Below are 25,979 nucleotides of genomic sequence, written 5' to 3'. Positions count from 1 at the left end.
GATTGGCGCAGCGGTCGGTGGGCGGGCGAATCGGGGCTGCGCAGAAGATGTTAGCGAGCTAAGCTGCCGTTTTGAAACTCAGTGCGGAGGAAAAGTGCTATCGGGAAGGTTGGAGTCAGTCGGTCAAGAAAGCTACTCTTACACATATTATTTATATCGTTTCACGGGGGGAGCAACATGGCTTCGGGTGGAGAGTAAGTAGAGCTTAAACAGCTGTTTATGTTCGTGGACGTTATTGCGTATTTACTCACAAGCGACTGTCGACTGTAGGTTAGCTTTCGGTCAGGTCGCTCTCCCTCCGTCTGTATTGACGAAAATACCGAATTTGCATACAATCGGGCCTCTACCACTGTCTGCACGAATAGCGCATGGGTTTCTTGTCCGTACTTGTCTTCTCTTTCATCTGTAAAAGAGGCCACCGATCTGAAACGTCCGTTATTCGTTTAATGGATATTTAGCTAGCTAGCTCGTTAGCTGCTCCGTTGGTTGCTTCCAGCTAACAGACCGCACTGAGTCATTCTCTGGTTTTGGCCTACCGGCATCAAGCGTGTTTATAACCGCGGAGTCATTGTCCGGCCACGTCCAAACTTTCCTGCTATATATCGGCAAAAGATCAGTCACTTTATCCAGTTTAGCTGAATAAAGTTTTATTCGTTTAACCGGATTTTCTCTATTAGCTAGCTAACACTCGCTAGCCACTGCTCATAATGTCCAACACACCGACGACTGGGTTAGCTCGCTAGCTAACTAGTGCTAGCTACTAGCTAACTGGCAGCGTCTTACAGCGTATACCTAGCTAGCTAAGCAAATTGCTTTTACAGTTATGTTTTTTATCGTATTGCATTTTAAACGCGCTTCATTTCAGTCTCTATTTGATTGGGTTTCTACAACCTGAGCAAATTTCGGACTCTTGTTGTACTACTTGCTAGCCTGTTGTGTTAGCTAGCTGCTCAAGCTAGCCATGCTAGCTATCTAGCTAGCTCAATGTCGAAGCATTTGCTGTGTCATTCGGGGGTTTGACAACTGTGTATGCTCATCCAGCTAGTTAACGTGATTTGCGGCTGGGATTCAATAGTTAGTAGTTATCGGCCGGCGGAATTCAAAACAAATGACTGAGGCAAAAACAAAGACGGGTTTGTAGAGCTTCACTGGGAACATTAAATTACGCACTAAAGGAAGTTAGCCAGCTAATTCTGTACAGCTAGCTACCTGATATTACCACCCCTGCTATTCATGTTGACAGTGTTGCGCTAGCTTTAGCTGGCTGGCTGGCTAGCTTACTAACGCAGTTGTTGGCCTCTCGAAACCTGCGAAACTGCCTTACGGTGATATTAAGGCACCGAGTGTAAGAGGAGGCCCTGCACGCTTTATTATTAATTTATTAATATATATATAGCGCATATATATTTTTGTCCGTACCGATATGGGCGAGCTACGCCAGTCGTTCAGGACTTCACCGTCTTTTGTAGAAAGCTCTAGAGGCTAACGTTAGAGCCACACAGGTTAGATAACACAGCTGTGCTTTCACGCAGGATTTGCTCATTCTGAAGAATGATGATCCTGTGGCAGAGCAGTTATTCAAAGTTACCTTTCGCTTTCGGCTTCACTGAAAAGTTATTTCCTCTCACGCTTTGCTGCCAAGTCTGAATGATTTATTTGGTCACTTTTTCCCCTACACAGATCCAAAAATGATGATCTTTCTACTGCCATTCTGAAGCAAAAGAACAGACCCAACAGGTTGATCGTTGATGAGTCCATCAATGAAGACAACAGCGTGGTCTCGCTCTCTCAGGTATGCCCTTGATCTTATTAAACCTTGGATATTTGTTGTTAATATTATTATTATTATTATTATTATTATTACTATTATATTTGTGGGTGTTTGTCTACCTTGTCATGTGTTCTGTGTGACTTGCAGGCCAAGATGGATGAGCTTCAGCTTTTCAGGGGAGACACTGTGCTGCTGAAAGGCAAGAAGAGGAGGGAAACCGTCTGCATCGTACTGTCTGACGACACCTGCTCTGATGAGAAGGTGCGCATGAACAGGGTGGTCCGCAACAACCTTAGGGTGCGCCTCGGAGATGTCATCAGGTAAAACTCCGCCTTTTGTTTGTGCTCTGATGGCCTATTTAAAAAAAATAAATAAATAGATAATGGCCTTTGTAATAAATGACCTCATGCTTCTCTAAGTATAGAAACACTTTGCTCGAAATGCTGATCACTTTTTCTGAATCCTGGCTAGTAGGGTTTAATGTGGTGTGTGAAATCGAATAATATAAATGCTTATTCAGTCAAATCATTCGTTTTATTTAAATGTTTTATACATTTGTTTTGTATTAGGTTTGTAGTTTTAATAGCATGTTTATAGCACTTTTAAATTTGCCACCACCACTCCCTGCTTTTACTTTGCCTTAAACTATTCACAATATTTTTCTGGCATCTGTCAAGTTGTTTTCACCCAGCACTACAACACGTACTAGTCGGCTAGATTGTGTGCTGAATACAACACCGCTTTGTATTTAAACTCTTCAAATTCGCTTTATTTTGCAGCATTCAGCCATGCCCAGATGTGAAATATGGGAAACGTATCCATGTTCTACCAATTGATGACACAGTGGAAGGGATCACTGGCAATTTATTTGAGGTGTACCTCAAGCCATATTTCCTTGAGGCCTATAGGCCAATCCGTAAAGGTAAACTTTCCCCAACGTGTTTAACTCTATTGCTTAAAATGTATCATTTGACCTGGTTACCTTTCAGGAAATGGCTGTCCCTTTACTTGTAATAAAATCTAGCTTTGTTTGACTCCTGTAAGGCTGGCTAGTAACTGTTTCTTGAGGGAGTATGACGCTGCTGACCTTTCCCCACAGGTGATATCTTCCTGGTGAGAGGAGGCATGCGTGCTGTGGAGTTTAAGGTGGTGGAGACTGACCCCAGCCCTTACTGTATAGTGGCTCCGGACACTGTCATTCACTGTGAAGGCGAACCTATAAAGCGTGAGGTATGTGCAGAATCACTTTACATATAACAAACAACTGACTAAGTAACTGTACTTGTTTACATTTGTGTACTTCTCTGGACATACTTTGGTATTGTGGGTCCTTTCCCTATTCTTTCTCTTGAGTCACCTTAACCACGTTCCCCTGAGTATTACTTTACAAGTAATTCTGCAGGGAGGTCAAGTGGTTGGCTTATAGGTTTATTCATTTCTTATTTTTAAGAAAGGTTATGTGTGAGTATTTTTAGTGTATTTATATAAAATGTGATCTAATGACTGAGACGTAACCTTCAGCCCTGTATTTGATATCACAAATGGTGTTGCATGTCTTTAGTAGTGGTATTAAATAACATGGTGTTTGAAATGTAAACCTTTGACCTGAGTAATTGTGGATTAGGTACCCAAAGGATAGTTTAAAGGTGCCGGCCTACTTTTAGATGCTCGTTTTGATGAAGACATTTCTGATTGGTGTCCTCAGAATCTTATTGTTATGGTGCCACAACTCTTTTGAATCACAGCAGAGATGCTAATTGGAGTATGTACTGAGAGCACCCGTTGAGTACCTGTGCTGTTAGTCCCCACATGCACAATAAATGTGCTTTTGATTTTCTAATGCTGCTGTTATATATGGTTAGATTCTGTAATTTATGTGATTAAAGATTGGCCTGCATTATATATGTAATTTATTTGTTTATTTAAACAAAACTGGTTACTTGGATAATGTGGATGCTTTCATCCAGGCTCCTACAGAAATACCTGTGGTTGTTTAGGATGATAGCCTTGAATAAAATGCTTAAGGATTCCCTATCGTATTGCAGCTGCTGTAAGTGTTGTAGAAGCAGATTTTGCAATGACCGTTGCTTGCACAACCCTAAACTAGTGTTATTCCTATTAATAGGATGAGGAGGAATCTCTCAACGAGGTGGGTTATGATGACATTGGAGGTGTCAGGAAGCAGCTTGCCCAGATCAAAGAGATGGTGGAGCTCCCTCTCAGGCACCCTGCTCTCTTTAAGGCCATTGGTGTGAAGGTAAGAGTGGTGCATTTTCCACATTAAGCATGAAGTTACAGATTTGTTAATAGGTGTTAATAGTGTGATTTACTGTCCAGCCTCCCCGTGGCATTCTGTTGTATGGACCCCCTGGAACTGGAAAAACTCTCATTGCTCGTGCTGTTGCAAATGAAACTGGAGCCTTCTTTTTTCTAATTAATGGTAAGGCAGAAAGTAATGAATTAAGCAGTAGATTACTTTCTTTATGAAATGAGGTGCTTTTGAAATCAATTTCTAAATATACTTGTTCACAATTCCACAGGTCCTGAAATCATGAGTAAACTGGCTGGAGAGTCTGAGAGCAACTTGCGTAAAGCCTTTGAAGAAGCTGAGAAGAACGCTCCTGCCATCATCTTTATTGATGAACTGGATGCTATTGCACCCAAGAGAGAGAAGGTGAGAAATAAGTCACCTCTTTTTGCAGGGATTTGTTTATTTTATTTTAATTTGAAGACCGAATGTTGGCTACTAATTTAATAGTTGCGCATGTTCCTTGCGAAAACTAGCAAACGGTAGCCATAATAACCAATCCCCTTAATTTGGACGCAGAGCTGCAGTGAAATCGCATGAACTAAGCGGTTGGATTAAACTGTTTACAGAGCCATAAGGCAGCAAATATTTAAATAGGTCAGTGCAGATAAATTATAATTGAGGAGACTGGTCATTAGGATAAATTTGAATGGGAGTTCTCACAACGCTCAACATGTCATTATGGATTATGGAAGTCCCACCCTTCAACAAAAAGAGACAATCAGCTTGCTGGTCATGCCTTGAACGGAGGAGGATCTATGATATTGTGTCTCCAATCAGACCATGTCTCAAAAAAGGATAACGTACACACATTGCAGTAACACACAATGCTTTTGGACTGAAAGCTAAAATAACAGTCTCACATTTCTCCCTTATTTTTCTTTTTGTGCTTAGCTGAAAAAAGATAGAAAAATGTATTGATTTTCTGTTGTATTTTATTGCTGTTACTTTTGTATTTAGCCCATAGATGTGGTTTTAAATTGAGACAAATGTTTTGGTTTATATTCTATATTAGCAGGAACTTTCACTAAAACAGTGAATTTCTGAACAAGATTTTGTCTTCATTATTAGTTAGTAAATGCATGAAACAACCTCATTTAAGCTGATGACTACATGTGAAATATATCTTCAGCGTCATCGGAATTTGCACATGTGCAGTAGTCAGATTGCAGAAAGTTAAGTGACACGGAAAGGCTCTTTAAATTAATGTTGCACTCTACCAGAGGCAGATATCTGCCAAATATAATTTTTCACTCCAATCTTCAGAGCGAGTCTTAATCAGAATAATTGATTATTCTTGAAAAAGAAAATCGCTAGATTATTTTACTGACATAATAGTGGTTTGTTGCAGCTCTAATTGTCATGTAATGAGTTTCTGTGGTGCTGTAAGCTGATCCGTTTCATCCTCCTCAGACTCATGGTGAGGTAGAGAGGCGCATTGTGTCTCAGCTGCTCACCCTGATGGACGGCCTGAAGCAGAGAGCCCATGTCATTGTCATGGCGGCCACCAATAGACCCAACAGCATCGACCCAGCTCTCAGGCGATTTGGTGAGTTGGCTGTATTAGTCTTAAAGCACATTTATTTTGTGTCCTATAATTAGTGTGTGGTAGAGAGGTTAAACTAGGGTTGAAGGATGACTGTGTATTTACCAAGCCTATTATTGGGCTGCCTAATATCAGAAAACTTATTTTGTATTTTCATATTATATAGAACTTGTACTTGCATATTTTCCAAACAAAGTACAAAATCGAGTTGACTGAGCGAGGAGTTAAAAACAGAAGCGTCTGTAGGAGAAAGCAAAGGATTGTTTCCATAAAAGGGTTCTGAAAAAAGCTACTACACAGTGTCACCTTGCACACAAAAGGAAATAGGATAGCTTTTTAGTTACACTCACTGTTTGCTTTTCATAAAGCAAATAAGGATCCTCTGTTTATTTCACAAGGGCTTATAGAAATATTACTGTCATGGTCAATGTTGTTGGTGTTGCCGTTCAGAAACATGGGATATAAGTCTTAGTTTACAGCAGCCGCACCATGCTGCAAACTTCCATGAGTGTAAGATGAGCCCTAATAGCGCAGTATGAATGTGTGTTGTGTTGGAACATCATTAAGACTTTAGTTTATAGTGAGAGTTTTTGGGCTAACCCGTCTGACAGTCACTGGATTTGTTCGTCATTCTCATCTCCATTAAAATGTCTCAAAACAAATGTAGATCTTCACAGCACTGACAAGGCAATGTAGCTGAGAACACTGTGCACAATTGCCTGTTCAAAGTAGAAAGTATTGATACCAGTGTTTTTGAACAAATCTGCTCTTAAGATGGCCAAACGAAGATGTGTGACTGGAAACATGTCAGTCCTGCTGCTTTTGGATTTTCATGTATTGTATTTATGTAGTTCTTTATGTAGCCTTGTGGACCAGTCAACAATGAGGCGAGTAGGCTTTTTCATATTCAATAAAGCTGTACATGGCAAACGTCAGATATGAAACATCTTGTCTGGTCCACTACATCTGAAGTGTTTAATCATGTTAATTTGATTATTTGCCAAACTACTGCTTAAATTATTAAAACAAGGAGTAGAGGATTGTTATACACAACAGCTTGGGACTATTAGTTTACTTGCTTTTGTTCCTATGCACTTAGCCTGAAATGTATGGAAGTGTGCAATGGTCAGTAAAATATTGTATATTATCAATTTTCAGGACCACCACATTTTGCTTATTGTTTATTGCCTTCATCTTGCAGGACGCTTTGACAGAGAGGTGGACATTGGCATTCCTGATGCTACAGGGCGACTGGAGATTCTGCAGATCCACACCAAGAACATGAAGCTGGCTGATGATGTGGACCTAGAGCAGGTGTGTTCGCGCCTATATTCTGCTCTGATGAACACTGCTACGTTAATTCTGTAGAATGCATGGCAAGATTTCTGGATGAACAGGTTCAGACGTTGGCAGAGGGCAGAAAGATGGCTTCCTCACATGGCTTGGAATGTTTTAAGATGGCTTGGAGCATGTTTTGTTATTTACACTATATTACTTACTTACTGAGGAGTATAAAACATTTTCAGTCTTTTTGGTTGAATTTTATTCTAGATGTTTACGGAGCAGTGTGCAAGTATCATGAACCTGCTGCTGTTGGCTAAGACTTATATAGCACCGAACATCTTGGGCTGCTTTCTTAGGAAATATTAGTGGATCAAGCATGTCACTCAGGACTGATAATAAAGGACCCATTTTCCACCATTGTGTCAGACGGAAAAAAACATACTTTAGTAATTAATGCTTTACTATGTAAGACTCAATTTTAAGAGACCTGTTGGGGTAGATGTATTTTAGAGGGTTGTTTGTGATGTGGTTTAAACTTTCACAACAACTCACTGATGTTTTTGGCTTTCAGGTTGCCAATGAGACCCATGGCCACGTGGGTGCTGATCTTGCAGCCCTGTGCTCAGAAGCTGCGCTGCAGGCCATCCGCAAGAAGATGGACCTCATTGATTTGGAGGATGAGACAATCGATGCAGAGGTCATGAATTCTCTGGCTGTCACCATGGATGACTTCAGGGTATGAAGTTTCACTTTTAAATTTCGAAATGCTTGCTGTTTGATACTGTAAAAAATGCAGGCAAGCACTACAAGAACCTAGAAGAAGGAAGTTGGAGAGGCTTTATTTCTAATTGTCTTGTGTTGGTTCTCAGTGGGCGCTGAGCCAAAGCAACCCATCTGCTCTTCGTGAGACTGTGGTCGAGGTGCCCAACATCACCTGGGAGGACATTGGAGGTCTTGATGATGTCAAGAGAGAACTTCAGGAGCTTGTGCAGGTAACCAGCTAGTCCTCTATTAGGTCGGGTCCTTGGTTTTCTAGATGTCCATGTCCTGATGTCCCCTCCTCTTGCTTCTTCCTCGCAGTACCCTGTGGAACACCCAGACAAATTCTTGAAGTTTGGCATGACCCCATCCAAGGGTGTGTTGTTCTATGGACCACCTGGTTGTGGTAAAACACTCTTGGCTAAGGCTATTGCCAATGAGTGCCAGGCTAACTTCATTTCCATCAAAGGCCCTGAACTTCTGACTATGTGGTTTGGAGAGTCTGAGGCCAATGTCCGCGAGATCTTTGATAAGGTAAGAAAAATGTACCTTAACGTTCATATTGTAGGAGTAATGAGGTGTACTTATGTCAGGAGCGCTCTCTGTCTCTGTCCTGGGAAACCAATGGGATGGTTTTCTAGACGGGGATTAAGCTGAGCCCTGGACTACAGAGCATTCTGAATGATGATCCTTCTTTGAAAGTCAAATTTAGTCTATGACTAGGCTTATGCCCCTCCTGGAAAACCAGCCCTAACTGAATAGTACAAAAATGGCTTAACTTTGTTATGCTGTGACACTTCAAGACTGAGGTTAAGGTTCTATGAGTGATTGAAGTCTTTATACATTAGTTGTACATGTATACTGTATGACCTGGTGAAATGGACATGGCTGATTTAATTTGTTCTTCTACAGGCCCGTCAAGCTGCTCCCTGTGTTCTCTTCTTTGACGAGTTGGACTCCATTGCTAAGGCCCGTGGTGGAAGTGTGGGCGATGGTGGTGGAGCCGCAGACCGTGTAATCAATCAGATCTTGACAGAAATGGACGGCATGTCCAGCAAGAAGAACGTCTTCATCATCGGAGCCACAAACAGACCAGACATCATTGACCCTGCCATCCTCAGGCCTGGTCGTTTGGACCAGCTCATCTATATCCCACTGCCTGATGAGAAATCACGCATGGCTATTCTCAAGGCCAACCTCAGGAAGTCTCCTATCTCTAAGGTAACTGTTTCCTCAGTTAGGGTCCATTTGTCTAAAAGTAGTGAATGAATGAAAGCAACTGCTCTGGAAATATTTTTATCACTAGCTGTTGTAGCTTATAGTTGACCAGCCAAGTTCCTTGCTTAGGTCCAAAAATTTATTATTATTATTATTATTTCTGCCTTAACCATGCTTTCTGTCATCCAAGGATGTGGACCTGGACTTCCTGGCCAAGATGACCAATGGCTTCTCTGGTGCTGACTTGACAGAGATTTGCCAGAGGGCCTGTAAGTTGGCTATTCGTGAATCCATTGAGAACGAGATCAGAAGGGAACGTGAGAGGCAGACCAACCCCTCCGCAATGGTGGGTATTTATTTATTTATTTTTTTAAGTTGGAAGTCTTTGGTGAAGTTCCAAGTAGTGAAGTATTTGCAGTACTTTCATTTGTTTCAGCCATGTGACCTTTTACTTGCAGGCGCTTGTGTTGATTAAAAGCAAAAAAAAAAAAAGGATGTTTTTGATTTGTATTTAACAGTATAGGCTTGTTCAGACAAGATACCACGAAGTTCCCAATGAGTAGTTTATAGTAGATGGATAAATGTTTCTTGAGGTGCAATTCCTCTTTCTTAAGGCGGAGTCTACCCTCAGTTATGAGATTCAATGGGGCAAATAGATGAGAGAAATCGGTGAACAACTTGCCGCTACTATACGCAGCTTTTTTTTTTTTTTTTTTTTTTTTTTTCTTCGTGAACGACGTGTCAATGTGTTAGTTTGTGACTGGTCCAGAATCACTGAAAACATTTCTGACAAACTGTTGCTTTGTTTGATTATGTAGTTATATCAGTTGATTATGTAGACGCAAGGGTATTAATGAATTGGTTTAAATGTAATTATCAGTCTGGCTGGACTTCAAGCTCAAGACACAGGAGATTGAAACGGCTTTCTTCTGTTTTCAGGAGGTGGAGGAAGATGACCCTGTGCCTGAGATCAGAAAGGACCACTTTGAAGAAGCCATGCGCTTTGCTCGCCGCTCTGTCAGCGACAACGACATCCGCAAATACGAGATGTTTGCACAGACCCTGCAGCAAAGCAGAGGCTTTGGCAGCTTCAGGTAAAGAGTTTGCTCAGAAATTCAGTCAAGTGGCTTACTGATTTAAGAAGGGTTTAGCCGAAATACTTTAACACATTTTCTTTGGATGCTTGCTAATTGCAAAACTACCTCTTCTAGATTTCCCTCCAGTAACCAGGGAGGAAGTGGACCAAGCCAGGGCTCTGCTGGCGGCAGCGGAGGGAACGTCTTCAATGAGGACAACGATGATGACCTTTACGGATAAATGTGACCACATGGCTGATTTATTCAACACAGGCCACCATGTACAAAACAGAAAACCAACTGATAATTCCACATTTTTAGGACTCTGTGCTTCTTTGATGTTTTTCTTTTTGTTTTGGTTTTTTTATTATTATCCTCTTTTTTTCTCCTCTCCTCACCCACCCCCCAGTTGTTGGAGAAAAGCATGTAGCTGCTTGTATTTTGCTCCGGTTTGTGAAAGGATGATTATTGCAGAACCTTGATCTTAACGTAATGTGGGTGGGGGTGCATTTAAGTCAATAAATACACGGTAGAGTGGCTTCATTCTTAACTTTTCACGACCTCTACAAGCAGCTTTAGTGACGGGATTTAATGCTAGCCTGTTGAAAGGAAGAAAAAATAATAAAAAAAAAAAAGAATTGCTAATGAGTTCATTTTTTATGAATGTAGCATATAATGTATTACAAGTTTGAAAAAATGTTAAAATAAAGTTCACAAAATGGGCCCAACTTCTAATGGTCTATACTAGAATTTTATTTGTATGGATTTTCAGCACACTTGAACAATGGACAGTGGGCTTGGGGAGGTAATGGTGAATAATGTAGTGGTGCCATCCACAGGGCAGAGTGGGTAAATGCACTTATGTTTCCTCCCCCTATATGTCCTGAGGATATGATTTTGGGGTGATTCATTTAAGTCAAAGTCTGTAAACCTCTTTCTTTAAAAATCCAACAGCTAGAATCTGCATAGCTGTTCAAAAATAGACTGGCCAAAAAGGATTTTCTGTCACTCTTGGACAAAGTAAAATTTTCATTTATTTACTTTTTATTCAGGCTAAATATTAATCTTTTAAATCACATCTCTTGTAAATCAGGCCACCGTGACTATTTCATTCCCCTATTAGTTCCCTGATCCATACTGTTCTGCTGTACGTGTCATGCCTAATGCTCCAGCCTTTAAACAGTGCAGCTTCCACAGGAGTTTTAACAATGACAAATCTGACCATGTCTAAAATTAGATGATTAAAGTAAGCGGAAAATCCTTTGAAATGGAGTCCTGCTGTTGCAGAGTAGCATTTCCAGTAGACTGGTGTCTCCGAGCAGTCGTAATCAGTACGCGTCATGAAAAGGAAAATGAGGATGGCTGGCATCACGCCAGACCTTCTGTCCATCCTTCTGTGGAGGGAACATTATTGCTGATACATTTTGTGCCCAGACTTTTTTTTTTATTTATTTGATTTTTTTTAGTGCTTAAATGTTCCTTTGGCTTTGAAACGGTACAAAACTCTCACCTCTATAGTTGGAATGATGAGTCTCTCCTTCCTGTCAAAAGCCTCAATTTGCTTCATGTCTTCATCGGATAATTTAAAATCAAACACCTGAGGGGAAGGAATGTAGATATACATTTAATGGATGACCTCTGCTAATATATCTTTACCCTAGACCAGGTTTCCCTGCTCAAACACACCAACTCAACCTTGCATTAGGTGTGCTTGCAGGTGGTCTTGACCTTGACAATGCAGACACCCAATTAAGATCTTTATTCTCTAGCTTTCAGACTGTAGCTAGATTTTCCCAGTTTGTGGGAACTCCTGCCCTGGTTTGTCATGTTTAGAAAATGTTAAGAAAATCATGCATGTTCCATTTATACTACGGTATATAGCACAGTTACCACAGAAACATCACTGAATGTCAGAAAAAGGATACACTACACTAAGCAAATAGAGTTCTATATATAACTACCGTCTACAAACTTTTTTTTTTCTTGTATTTGAAGAACGATTTAAGCGTTCATGGTTCTTGAAGTAGTCCTGGTTCTATAGAAGGCCTTTGATGTGCATACGTAGGTCTACAAAACAATGTTCCAGACGTTGACGTATTTAATACAGATCTGTATGTATTTATTTTCTATATCTACACATTAAAAAGCCTGTACATGTACAGCCCTTAACCACTGCAGGCCAGAGAGAAAAAGAGAAGCAACGGCAGTGAAATACTGTCAATGACCACCAGGGGGCGGAATGACAGCAAAACAGGAATGGCATTATGAGAGCCAGTACACCCACAATTTCAGAAGCCATGTTAAGCCATATTATCATAATTGTTGATGTTTTAGAATGATTATTCTTATTATTAATTACTACTATAACATATCTCTCAGACTATCCTCAAAACTGCTTACCTCAATGTTCTGCTTAATCCTGGATGGAGTGACACTTTTAGGGACGCACGTGAGTCCTCTTTGAACGTGCCATCTAGATAACATGACATTCCTCATTAATATGATGCTGCCTTGCTGTGAAACAGCAACCACTATATGGAAGATACTTTATATTGGAGATTGCTGAAGACAAATTGTTTTTTTATTATACTTTATATTTTATTTCTGATAAAAGATGGCCCATATGTACATTGCCAGACTACAAACATTTTTATTTTCTTTTTACAAAAATTACTGGCTGACTAGTCTTTTAACATTCAGTATTTATCTTGAGAAAATTGAATAATGAGAGTTGAGTACATGCTAAATTTACAGGATCAATCTATCTATCTACATAGAACTGACATATCGTGAACCTTCGCAAAACCCACTGAAAATAAAATCACTGAAAAATGAAAATCTTGCTTAACCAAAACAGCTGTGAAATGAGCCCATTCCAAAACCCTCAAACTGTTATGTAACAGTTGTCCCTCGCTATATTTACATTCCTCAGGCCTCAAGGTGCAACTCTCCTTATTACCTGATGAGAACCTGAGCCGGTGTCTTCTTGTAGCGATCCGCTATGCCCACCAGTCTTGGGTCGCCCAGCAGCGGCGGTTCGCCAGGAGAAGCCCAGGGTCGGTCGGGAGAACCCAACGGACTGTAGGCTGTCAGGACCAGCCCTCGACTCTGACAGTGAAACAGCAGCTGAGACTGCGTTAGGTATGGATGGCACTCCACCTCGGAAAGTAGGACACAAATCATTACTGATTTTGAATGGGCAGAAGGTGATAGTTGCTTGAGGTTAAAGCAACCCCAAGTGGACCTGAGCTTAAGTTCTTTAGGATTATTAGGATTTGCCTTAAATGCTCAGAGAGAGCAGTTTGCAGAACATCCCATCAGACCTACCATTTTGTAGGTGCCCTGAGCTCTTGATCCTTACACTAGCCCTTCAACTCCAAGAACTGACCACTTGCTGCCTAATATGTGTATCTCACCCCTATGACAGGGGACAGGGGCAAGATAATCAATGTTATTCAGCTTAATATTTTGGCTGCTTGGTGTATATATTGTGTTTATTTAGATATAGAACAACAAAAGAAGCCTGTGAAATCGGTGAAGTCAGTTCATTTGCGTATTGAGATGTAGAACCCGTGCTTGGTGTAGATGATTTGCAGGTGCATCCTGTCTGAAAGTAATGAATGAAACTGCGGTAACTTCATTTACATCAAAATGAATATGGCTAAAACCCAGACAACCTTGCATTAATCAATCAAGGCTAGTGAACAATTACCACTGAAATGCACTAAACCAGGGGTGGATGCTGGAGCCCAGCACAGTTTGACTGTTTCTCTGCTCTAGCACACAAACTAAACCTGTCAATTCATGAACAGATTGTGTTAATGATACCTGGTTGACCACGGGTTTGCGCTTTGCAAAGCTGATAATGTCATCAATCTGTCTGGCGTTAAAATTAGACAGGCCGAGAGATTTCACCAGACCCTGGTCCACCAGTTTCTCCATTGCTGACCATGTGTCCCTGTAATGGGTATCTGCATACCGAACAGTGCCGTCAGCTCTCCTGGGCATTAACTCAGCTCCCCTCCTGAAAGTGTGAGAGTGCGGGCAAGGTAGTGTATAGCACAGTAAGACATAAGCATAAACATGTAGCTCACAGCTTTTTGCAGTGATACAATAGCAGCCTTCAAGGAAAAAAACGTCTGTAGTTGGGTGGAGGAATGAATGAGCCATAATAGAGCTTAGAGGAATATAATGTGTGTGTATATATATATATATATATATACACATACATATACACACACACACACACAGACTGTTTAGTGTGGTATTATGTAATTGGGGTGCAACCCTGGAATCAAAAAGGAAATTGATTTTAGGTTCAGTGGATGTGAATATGTTAAAAGCTTACTCAAATGCCATTGGCCAGTGCATGAGATACAGGTCCAGGTAGTTAAGCCCGAGATCAGACAACGTCTTCCTACAAGCTGCTTCCACATCTTCAGGGTGATGCTTGGTGTTCCACAACTTGGAGGTCACAAATACATCTTCTCGTCTCAGTGGCTGGAGAGGATAAATGATCAAATGAAATTATGTGTATGCTATGCTCTTTGGATGGTTGGTATAAACATTTAAAATAGACCTCAAACCATGGAATGCACTTCACTGACGGCAGCTGGTTACCTTTCCAGGCCCCACCCGTTCAGCTATGGCATGGCCGACCTCATGCTCATTACTATAGGCCGCAGCACAATCAATGTGCCTGTAGCCACAGTCCAGTGCAGCCAGCACAGCCTGTTTCACCTAAAACAAAGTATCCATTCATAATAATTAACAGATAAACGGGTACTGCAGTTGTATGTGGATGATTAAACCTATAATCAGTAGTGGTTTAGTGGATGCTAAACTTCTACTAAAATAGATGTGCTCAGATGAGCTCAGATATTGCCACTAATTCAGCGGTTTCAGGGGTATGCAGAATTTGTGACAAGATCTGAAGATCCGGTTACTCTGTTAATATGTAAATCTGTAACTTCTGGCAGTCTTGTGACAATGAGACTACACAATCACATACACACCTGCCCTGGTGTACTCTTCCACGTTCCCAGACCCACCACCGGCATGTGCTGACCATTACTGAGTGGTATGGTGGTTAATGCCATGATCCCTTTTTATTTATTTTTTTTGGAGGGTTGGTGTGGTGCTTTGCCTTATGTTCTGCTGTTAAAAAATTAGACACCTTGAAACAAACATCCGTACAAACATAGTGCTTGTTTGCAATTTGAGAAAGCTCTATTTGGATATTTAACACCTAATAGTGTTGACTGGGTAAATTTATGTCAATGTGAATGGCATAGGATGTCTACACAAGTCAGTGGGTACATATTGACAGTGACAAAACTGTTTAACACTGTGTCTACAACTTTTCATTATGATTCATTGACTCAGTATATGAACCGCAAAAAAAAGGGGATGCCTGTACGTTTAATTCATTACAGTGAGAATTAAATTTAACACCTGCCATTGAAAGCCAACCTGCAAGTCCCGAAGTGATGGCTTAACACTCTGCCCTCAAGCTTGGTTCTATTGTATGGTTAAACAGTTTTGCCACTTGTAGATCGTTCTTTAAAAACCTTTTAAACCTTATGATATTACCATGACTGTTCAGCATTTAAACATGTGATCTCAAATGTGTTCATCAACACAGCAAAGATGTTATAGATAAATAAGTTGGGAAAAAATAGATAATATAGATTCAATACACATTTAATACACATACACTTAAGCACTGGTATGGGAGTATAGCCATTCATATTAGTATATGGACACAAAAGCTGCTGGCTCACTTTCTTCATATGTAGAACATATTTTCACACTGCCTTCATATTGCTGATGTGGGTCATTTTCCCCCTGACTTTGCAAGCAGGATCGAATTTCATGCTACAGCTAATCACATTCCAAAGATATGGCTACAGACCACCACTTGTGAATCCCTGTAGACATTAGCGAGTAGTGTATTTTTAGAGAACACAAGCTTATTTTCTTAGATTAAAGATCTCCTGCTATATTTTGTATTGATATATACTCCACATATTGTATATCATAATGTTGCCTACCTTCTAGGTTGTCTCCTGTTCAAAATGATACTGTTTAACAGACAAAGCACTGGGACAGAGGTCAAAGTCCTCGTTTACCCATTACCCAAAGGGTAACAGAACAGCTACATTATATGACAGGAGAGAGACTGGGCAATCTTTTCTGTAACTTTCAAACAACTGAACAGTATTTCAAAGTGTAAATGTCAATCATTAAAATGAACCTAAACAGAAGTATTTTGTTTAAGATCATGTATGTATATTTATATATATGTGTGTATTTTGTTTTACACATATCTATCTAAAAACACTAGTACCACCAAGACGAAAATCGAAAATTTGTCTGACAATTGATGCTAAAATTTCCTGAATGAATCATGAATCATGATAAATTCAATGTGAATTCACTGAAATACTATTACAACAGGCCTGCAGTGGGTGATCAGTAAAACAGATACAATAGGGAAAACTTCCAAACTTCAACAAGCACAGTGCATGTTTGGTCTATAAGAGAGCAGAGTCTTTAAAGTAATACATTCTTTAAAATAATGCATTACCTCAAAGTAAACTTTATATCACTTTAATATATTGATGCAAATCATCTGCAATGCCTTTAGAGTTAAAGATAAAACCAAGATTAATTTGAGTATAGAGAGAAAAGTTTTTGATCGGAGGTGTACCACATCATCTGTCAGACATGGTGGAGGCGGTGTTATGGGATAGGCATGTATGGCTGCCGATGGAACTGGGTCACTGATGTTTCTGACTGAAGTGACTGCTGAGAGAAGCGGCAGGATGAATTCTGAAGTGTATACAGCTATATTTTAGTGAATATTTAGTAAAATGCTGCAAAAATAAAATAGTACACAATAATGGCCCAGAACATGCAGAGAAAGCAACCCATAAGCTTCTTAAGGCAAAGAAAAAAAGAGTCTCTTACTGCAAGTTCTCACTTACAGAAGACAAAACTGAAGTTCACAGACAAGAAGGGATGAACACTCACAGAGATGGAACAAAGCAAGATAGTTTAATGAACTCAACAGATTATTAAACAAGGTGCTATAAAAGCAAAGTGTAGCAACTAAGAGCCAGAATGAGGAACAAAACAGAAAGTGATAAACAAGATCAGGGAGGAGCAGGGGCAACAGGTGATGAGTGGGATATAAGTAGAAGGTAAACTAAGGAGGGGGACAACGGAACGCCACAAGCCTAGCTTGGGATACAGGGGTAACCAGAACCTAGATCCAGAGCGGCGCTCTGTGAACACACAGGGGTAGCTGGAGAGCCAGCTGCCTGACTAGATAACAAGGTATGTTATCTATGTTGAGTATGAGTATGTTGTGACTGCCTTGAGCCGGGGTCGCCTAGGAGCATGAGCAGGAAGCGAACATAACACGCTTGCCTCTCAAATCAGACTATGATATATCTTGACTAAGAACGAATCACTTGCCAACCTGAACATGCCACCAACATGTGATGAATCACAGAGAGTTAAGGAGATTCAATTCACAGCAAGGAGTAGCCATCATGGAGCTCCTTAAATGCTCCCAGTCCCAGGTGCAACTCATGAACAACAAACGAACACCAGTGAACAATAATGAACTGTAATGAACAGGAAGTGAGGCAGAAGTCATATGGGCCTGTGGGTGGCGGCCTGGGATTGCACCAGGGGAGGGCGCGATAACGAGGGCCTGACACTATATACACTATATTGTCCAAAAGTGTTTACTCACTCATCCAAATCATTCAATTTAGGTGTTCCAATCAATTCCATGGCCACAGGTACATAAAACCAAGCACCTAGGCATGCAGACTGCTTTTACAAACATTTGTGAAAGAATGGGTCGCCCTCAGGGGTTTAGTGAGGTCCAGCGTAGTACCTTCAAACTTTATGTGGCTCAAGAACTGTGCGTAGATAGCTTCATGGAATGGGTTTCCATGGCCAAGCAGCTGCATCAAAGCCGTACAACACCAAGCTCAATGCAAAGCGTCAGATGCAGTGGTATAAAGCACGCCACCACTGGACTGTGGAGCAGTGGAGACATGTTCTCTGGAGTGACGAATCACACTTCTCCATCTGGACGAGTCTTCCAGCAGGACAATGTTACCAAGCATTTCCCTAGAGTTGCGACAAAATGGGCAACAAGATGAATGTACTGGCCATCTCAGAGTCCTGACCTAAATTTCACAGAAATATGTGGGCTGAACTGAAAAATAGTTGGCCCTGCTATGTCACCTATTCATTTTGGTGACATAATCCTGCATGGCAACATAATAATGCATAGCACAACAGAGCAATGCCTGCACTCAGGTCTAGCTCTTACAGCTCTCCAGGTCTCGCCTGCCAAACAAATATGCATTTCATAACTGCTGCAAGTGCTGTGACATGACAGTGTGTTCTGCACAAGGCCCACTTGACTTCCCTTATGTGGTCAGGCAAGCTTGCTGTCTTAGTCATCCCTCATGGGGAAAAACACCCTGCTGGAATATTCTAGTGCACAGTTTGAGTTTACATGCCTGTCAAAAGATTTCACCTCTTAATAACAGCACAGTCATGTTTATATCAGTGGTGTAGAAATACTGTAATGTACAATTATTACATTGATATGTATGCATGTATGTATGTAGACTATACATAATGTATGGATATGCACATGTGCTGCTGAAAACCTACCTTCAAATGTCAGTAAGGTAGAAACTTCAGTTAAACAGTCTAATTTGACAATGTTCAAATAGGTCCTGAACCATTCTGTTTCTATTGACCTCTGAAGCTGTCCTGTAAGTTGTGCAACAAGACCTCGATGGATCTCATCAATGAGTCTTGGGTGCCCATGACCTTGTCGCTGGTTCAAGCAAATGGAGTATGGAGTAAATGGAGTAAAAATACTTTAATTTCAGCTTTCTGTCCTTTCAGCGGCAGTCGTTCTCCTCTGAACGTGTAATGTGGGTTTTTCTATCAGCCAGACTTGAGTTTGTCCTGTGGTAAGCAGACTGTTATCCTGCTAACTGAGCTAATGCTAATCAGCTTCTCTCTACAGATTCACGTTCCGTTTGTTGTGATGATTTAACACTTTCTGAATGACATATAAAATTGCACTTATCCTCTTTGTCCACCTTGTGAGCAAACTGAACTTTGTATTTGATCATTTTTCAGTTTTTAAAACAGGGCAGGTTAAGGTGATAAAGAGGCCACAGACAGCCGTCCCTGGTAATACCGAATACTGCTGTAATACTTTTGGGTGTTTTTTTTTTTTTTTAAGTGAATACTGCCCAATCCTAATTGTGATCATCGATATTTTCATTACTGCTAATTACCATTCACTTTCAGAATTTTTGTATATTACATCTCAAATAAATGAGCACACAACAAACTAATGTCAAACCTCACTGTTCTTTTAACCTGTACTGGAACAAGACTGCCATGATTTTTTGTCACAAGATGGCACTCAAGACTCTGACCTAACTTTCTAAAGTTAGTCCATGAGCACAAGGAGAGTAGAGCACCTCAGATTTCAAACTGCAGTAGAACAAGATTTCATTTACACAAGTCGAGTTGCTCAATCGAACCACATATACCAACATACAGCAATAAAGCTTCACCCTCCACCCCAAAACCCCCAGTATTGTAATATTGTGAGCTGCCATTGCAGTTTAACCTCAGCTGTCAGCAGGTTTACCAGTGGTTTCTAGCACACAGCTTTTTTTTCTACAGGGTATCAGCAGCAAGCAGAGAGAACCTTCTGGAACTTGGCAGTCACAGTGGTCTGGCCTTTAGGAAATGGACTCAGCCCAGAGCGAAGCTGATTCACTGTCAAAGACATGAGCCCGCAGCCCTCCTGTTATTGTGACGAGTTATTGCTGCAAGAGTACACAAGGTTTGTGCAATGGCCTCTGAGCGTGTTGTTATCTCCGAATCCGAGATTAGGTTCTCGTAGAAGTTGTGTTTTCTCACACACCGTGTGATCACAGTGAAATTCTCCATTACCACTCCTACTGCAGCGTCCAAATGGAAGGCATGACATCATGCATACTATGCTCACATTCCTAAAAGTCCCATTAAGCATGTTTCGGGAACAGGCTCCTTTTTTAGGCTGCCTGAGTTGCCATAATCATGACGTTTTCTCATATTTCCCATATTTGCTGTGTTAAAAAAAAGTGATGATTGCTCTAGAGAAAATGAACAGAGATCTAGAAAGCTGACTGTTTGTCTTGGAGTTGGTTCTGCCGTGCTGAGAAAGTGCTATGTTGGTCTGAGGACACACTAAAAATCTGGAGAATTTCTTGGTAGTTCTAAACTTATTTACAGAAAACTTCCTTCAACTCCCATAGAACTCAACTCAGTGGCAAAATACATATTACACATCATTACTTTGTAAACGGCCATAACTTCATGATCATAATCAGAATAAGACATGCCTAAAATGTCTAGCCTTTGCACGCTGAAATTACACAAATTCTTAGCATGATCAATGTTACATGCAACATCATTTCACAATGTTATCATGGAACAGGCCTACATCAAAAGCCTGTAAAACCTTTCCATGCAATGTTCCAGTCCATAACCAAACTGAAAAAAAGAAGAGCAGTTTTAGTTTTAGACAAGCCCTGGTAATCTGCTGCCACAAAGTAGTTGCTGTGTCTTTTTTTTATATTACCACACTATTGGTCTTAACATCATACTAATGATTCTGCATTTGCTTGTGGCTTTAATTGTCACAATTGAGCACTAATGCTTTCTTTAGGACTCATGTTACTAACGAGCTAACAGATACTGCTGTAACTTAAAAAAAGGAACATAGTTGTGTGCATGTTCTGCTGATGCAATTTGAGAATGTACCGAACCGCTACAGATCAACAAATCAGTTAGTATACACAAAAGGAAAAAAATCCATCTGATTATAATGTACTTTGCAAAACATTGTTAACATTTGGCCTGTATTCACAGTACCTTTTCAGGCCATTTGTTCTGTTACATTCAGACTAATTTGTTTAAAATTTCTGATGCGGTTACACTATAATTGCGGTTTCATATTTTAAAATCTTGACATCTTAAACTCTGGCAGTTGTTTATGATAAATAACTCATTTTTAGTCATTTTTTCTTTACACTAGCTTCCACTGACAGTCCCGAACATTTAGTAACGTTGCTGTTTTGGAGATTCTGGAGAGGGTAATGTGTGGCAGCAATGATATGTACAGTACCAACATATTAATCATACCCTTGACCAACAGCATATTTGGACTTTTGTCTAATGTATTGGTGTTTATTTGCACTTATTATATTGTTATATTGTGTTTTATGGGCAAGAAAACACTTATTGCTGAGATTTTACTGTTTAAACAATGTGCACTGTTGGATAGCACTACATATATGTAAAATAATACATATTGTACCATACAATTTTACCTTAACATCATTCAAAAAACATATATATTTGTTTGTTTCATTAAAAGAACAGTTCACAGGCATTGGTTATTCTTGCCATTTCTCAAACATATCGAATATTGAAACAATTTATGTGTTACAAACAAAAAAGGGATTCTGAATAGTTTATCCTAAGGCCAAAGGGTGTACATCATATTCACCAGTCATACACTGTGTTTCCAAATCCCTAGTAGACATAGATAGCATTGTAGTAAAGACCTGATTTAATGAACCGTCTGTTGACACATTTCTTCATAGATGTATTTCATATTTAATGTGTTTCGTGACAGCCAAACCTTGCATGAGCTCCTAATGTATTTCTGGGAGTTGCGACACTGCCTTATGTTCATACCTTCGTAAGTTCTTATCTACCGTGTTCTCATGTGTCACATTCAGTAGTCTACCATATCTGTTTTACTGTCCTCTTGATCTTAGGGTCTGTTTTTATTTTTGCTGGTATACCTACTTGACCTCAACCCTGTACTATCTGGGGTGGCAGAAGGAGGTGAAGGATGTATTCCCCTTTTGAATGGGTTCTGTGGTTAACTGGATATGTCAAGGTATCACACAACGCAACAATGCAAGCACTCTGGTCCCAAAGTTATCTAATTTCATTTTATGTATCTCAAAAAGGTTTACACAAGAAATCCACCACACAAAAGCCCATTTAGTCAAGGTATTTGGTTTATTTTCTGTCTTTGTAAAACAATTTCCTTAACACCAAAAAGAGTCATAACTACTAAAATTAAAAAAAAGAAAAAACAACACATTCAGAACAAGCTTTAGCCCCGCCAAAGCACTAGTCCAAAAGGCCTCAACACCGAAATCACAGTGAACTGACACTGTTTCCTCTCTACTGAATGTCACTTGCTTAGCAAATTCCACACATTTTGAACCCAGTTACAAGGCTGGATTTACTTCAATACATGAGTTCAAAGCTGATACTACAAAAAAGGTGATCCAAAAACTTGAATGTTTGATCTGGGACGCAGGAACCAAAAACAAGTGTCAGAAGGTCCAGTGTCCCAAATGATCACATTATATTGCGAAACACAAATAACGTGAAAAACGTCAATAAAATAAACAGACATCCTTGCACGAAACTCCTACAGGTAAACTCGGACAAGGCAATCGTCTGGGGTGACAAACGCGCTTTGCGTTCTATCTCTGGTTTGGACAGGTCCAACTGTGCGGACACATGTCAGATATTACATGTGCTGTGGGCAAATCCTGTTTGTATTAGAGAAAATCTGATAAGTCTGGAAGTGTGGGCTCAAGCTTGATTGTCCATAGAAAAAACGATCACTCAAATGCAGTCAATATAGCAAAAAAGACGATACTCCATAAATCCGTTGTGAAGGGTACAAATGTGTATAAATCTTTGTCTTTTCAAATCAAATCGAGAAAGCTGTAGCTAATGAATATACAGTTTGCACATCTAAATTCATAAAATGCATCAACAGTCGTACTAAAACTGAAGTAGGAACGTCTTTCTCCATTACTTCTTGTGCAAACAAACACTAGAAGAGTGGCATGCAACATTTTGGACACCCCTGGTCAATATTTCTGTTTCTGGTAAATTTTGGTAAGATTCTTGGATTCTGCATCGCATATGCACTGTCCTCCACTCACAAGATTAACAATTGGAGAGGTGATCATTTCTGCACGTGTTTCTCAAAACATGCTTATGTTCTTTGTGTCCAAAAAGTTGCCAAAATTTATCAGCCTTTAAAACAACTTCTGATGCTGAATGTTATGGCGAGGACACAGGACATATCTTCTGCATAAAGGTTATATTTGTGGTTTTGCTGCACAGTTGAACAGTGCTTTACTACTTCAGGGTCTGCTAAATCTTCCTAAAGGTCTTTTCAGGCGGTTAGTTTGAGGAGTTTTGAAATTTGCTTCACCTGGCTTTTCCTAACTATGTCTGTGAACAAGCTAGAACCCTAAAGAGCTAATTAAGAGCCAAGTCTAAGAAGTGTCTGTAAGGTTAAAGCCGATTCTCAGTCTGCGTTCTTGCGTCTGTTCTTGTGGACTTGTGAAACGTCATCAGTCGCAAGTACTGTTCCAATCAAAAGTCAGCATCTAGCCATGTACAGTTTAAATGCCCTAATGTTTTCTTGCTGTGGTGTGATCTAGGGACAGCCAAATATCCCAGAATGCATTTTGCACCATGCTGCTGTTCCAATTGCAGAATGACTTCCAGTCCTCAGGAGTTTGTACTTGTAGTCAAATCTGCCCAGCCTGTATTACAAAGTACAGTAGTCCAAACGTTGCATACGTTATATTGAGAGGGGGGGAAGCAAACATTTGCTTATTTACTTTTCTTTTAATAAAAATAACATACTAATATTGCTGTTGAAAATAAAGTTTCATCTTTAACTACTCACGTAAAAATTCACAGTAACAAAAAAATTGATTAGGGCTGCTGAAACCTTTGCATGCCACTGTATTTAGTTTAACCACACCTATGTGCTTTTAACAGTGTAAGCAATACATGTTTAAAACCTACCATAACCCTCATCTTTCGACTTCACAGTTTTCTGAAATGGACACTCAAAAAGTGCTCAGACAGGTTTCAGACAAGCTTATATATATATATATATATATATATATATATATATATATATATATATATATATATATATACATATATATATATATATATACATATATATATATATATATGGCTAAAATGAAACCTGATGAAGTTAAAATTTCACTGCTATAGGTTGACTATATACACTGCTATATGTGGACTCAAATCTCCCAACATGACAGAAGATACATGATTGTCTGATACAGTCCACGTAGAGGATATACTTTAAATAAAACTCTGGGCTATTTTAAAGAGCCTCTATAAAACACATTTACACTGATAAAGGAATATTGAAGCAATTCCTAAACATAGTCTAAAGCCCTCTTCGGATTGGATTTCCAATGTGAGGCGACATCTGCCTGGAAAATCGCAAGGCTATGTATCCGGGCAGGACTAAAAAGATCAGACCACCACTGAGTTCAGTGAAATAACAGCAGGTAATGCGGCGTTCAATTTTCTCAAAGAACGAGAGAGAAACCACAGAGATGGCTGATCTAGAAATAGAATCTCAGAGGAACTCCTGTGAAGAAGATAATTATCCCCGAACCCCAAGTAAATTGAATTCTGTCCGAATAGAGCTAAAAGCAATCAACAAAACAACGTTTTTTTCCCAGTTACAGTACATGATCAGAAAAATTATTCTTATAGGACATCTGCATACAAACAAACAGAGTGAACTATAGACTGGAAATATGTGCCCCCTTGTACTACGGGGGAATGTGGGCTTTTAAAGAGGCTGTCAACTTATTTAGGTTCATCTGTTTACGCTTTTAGTTATAGGGGTCTGCATGTATTGTATGTCAAATAAACAAAAATATTGGTAATTCTGATTGATTTTTGCTTCTTTGGATCCCTCAAACCAATCAGAAATAAGGGCAGAGCTTCTTGTCAGCAGATTCTTTTTAGAGCCCCAACCCAATGGATTATAAACCAGTGAGTACGCTTGCTTGCCTGTCCTCAATGTGTGTTGTGAATAAAAAAAATCTGCCTGTATTGCCTACCTTACAAAAGTGAAACTAGGCTTTGGAGAGCAGTTCGATGATAGAGCTGATCTGTTCATTTTCTCTTTCTGCTGTGTCTGGAGTGTGGAAGTAAATAAAAAAAAGTTCCTTCTACAAAGTCTGTTGACTAGTCCATAACATGCTAACATTGCTTTAACGATAACAATTTATCACCTATCATAGCCACATGGCCACAATTCAGTGTTATAACAATATAACAGTGTTTCCCGAACTAAACAATACTTACTTGCATTAGCCATTAACACTTACCATAGCGGTTCCTATAGAAACTCCTGATTGAACTTTACATCAGTAATCTAATTCTCACAGATTCCCTTTAAAAAATAGGGTAAAAAAAATGCCCACAAAGTCCTGATCAGGCAGAGAAAATGAAATAATTGTAAATATTGTTTAGTATTTTAGTCTAGTTCTTTTTTTCAAAACGGACTTTGGCCAATGATCATGAAGTCATTATTCTTTATTTCGTTTTAATCTGCAAAGTTGACAGCCCTTCAGAAGCATGCTAAACCTGCACTAATCATTTCTGCTTATTCAGTGGAGAATACAGTACCATAATAGGTCTTGGTTGAGGTGAAAACACTACAGTCCTTACTGATTATGTCAACTGTTGTAACAGTACTCTAAAAAACCTAGTGAAAAAAAGAACTGTTCGTTTGAGCCATATTAAGGCACTCAAAGATTCTGTGATTAGCAAATGTGGTAAACATGCCATTAAAGACTTGTAATAAATGACAGCACCTTATTGTCTGGTGACTGAGAACAAAGCACCTTTACACTGCTGGGTTGGGTCTGCGCATATAAATGGATCAAATGGTTAGTGTTGAACTAGCCCATCAATCTAAATGACCCAAAAGTTCTGCTTTATTTAAAATCCAATGGTCTTAAATAGGGGACATATTAAGGAGGTACAGCAATCAAGCAAGTCTTTTAAAATCAGTGT

The 25,979-nt window shown here is 39.8% G+C and overlaps 2 protein-coding genes across 3 annotated transcripts; one reads left to right on the top strand and one right to left on the bottom strand.

Annotated features, from left to right (window-relative positions):
* The first annotated feature begins 54 nt into the window (after window positions 1-54).
* Window positions 55-10,690, top strand: vcp (valosin containing protein). Its single transcript, XM_072664536.1, has 17 exons — window positions 55-194; window positions 1,681-1,792; window positions 1,919-2,091; window positions 2,551-2,693; window positions 2,871-3,001; window positions 3,897-4,028; window positions 4,109-4,211; window positions 4,312-4,445; window positions 5,493-5,628; window positions 6,827-6,939; window positions 7,481-7,645; window positions 7,779-7,901; window positions 7,990-8,202; window positions 8,581-8,889; window positions 9,077-9,232; window positions 9,826-9,980; window positions 10,098-10,690. The coding sequence occupies exons 1-17, from the start codon at window positions 178-180 to the stop codon at window positions 10,201-10,203; spliced, it is 2,421 nt and encodes an 806-aa protein (XP_072520637.1). The 5' UTR covers window positions 55-177; the 3' UTR covers window positions 10,204-10,690.
* Window positions 10,691-11,082: 392 nt separating this feature from the next.
* Window positions 11,083-24,676, bottom strand: akr1a1a (aldo-keto reductase family 1, member A1a (aldehyde reductase)). Of its 2 annotated transcripts, XM_072664539.1 has the most exons (9): window positions 24,646-24,676; window positions 14,978-15,042; window positions 14,583-14,702; window positions 14,311-14,462; window positions 13,791-13,986; window positions 12,922-13,121; window positions 12,363-12,435; window positions 11,473-11,559; window positions 11,083-11,356 (listed from the first exon to the last, which is right to left on the bottom strand). In XM_072664539.1, exons 1-9 carry the CDS (start codon window positions 24,674-24,676, stop codon window positions 11,291-11,293), a joined length of 990 nt encoding a protein of 329 aa, XP_072520640.1. In that variant the 3' UTR covers window positions 11,083-11,290. The 2 variants fall into 2 exon arrangements, with proteins under 2 accessions (XP_072520640.1, XP_072520639.1); XM_072664538.1 differs by lacking the exon at window positions 24,646-24,676 and having other exon boundaries at window positions 14,978-15,061.
* Between the last annotated feature and the right edge of the window lie 1,303 nt (window positions 24,677-25,979).

Source organism: Salminus brasiliensis, chromosome 20 (genome assembly GCF_030463535.1).
Source record: "Salminus brasiliensis chromosome 20, fSalBra1.hap2, whole genome shotgun sequence".
Classification (NCBI taxonomy): domain Eukaryota; kingdom Metazoa; phylum Chordata; class Actinopteri; order Characiformes; family Bryconidae; genus Salminus; species Salminus brasiliensis.
The sequence above is the reverse complement of the archived record's forward strand: the minus strand, read 5'-3'. Positions and strand labels throughout refer to the sequence as shown.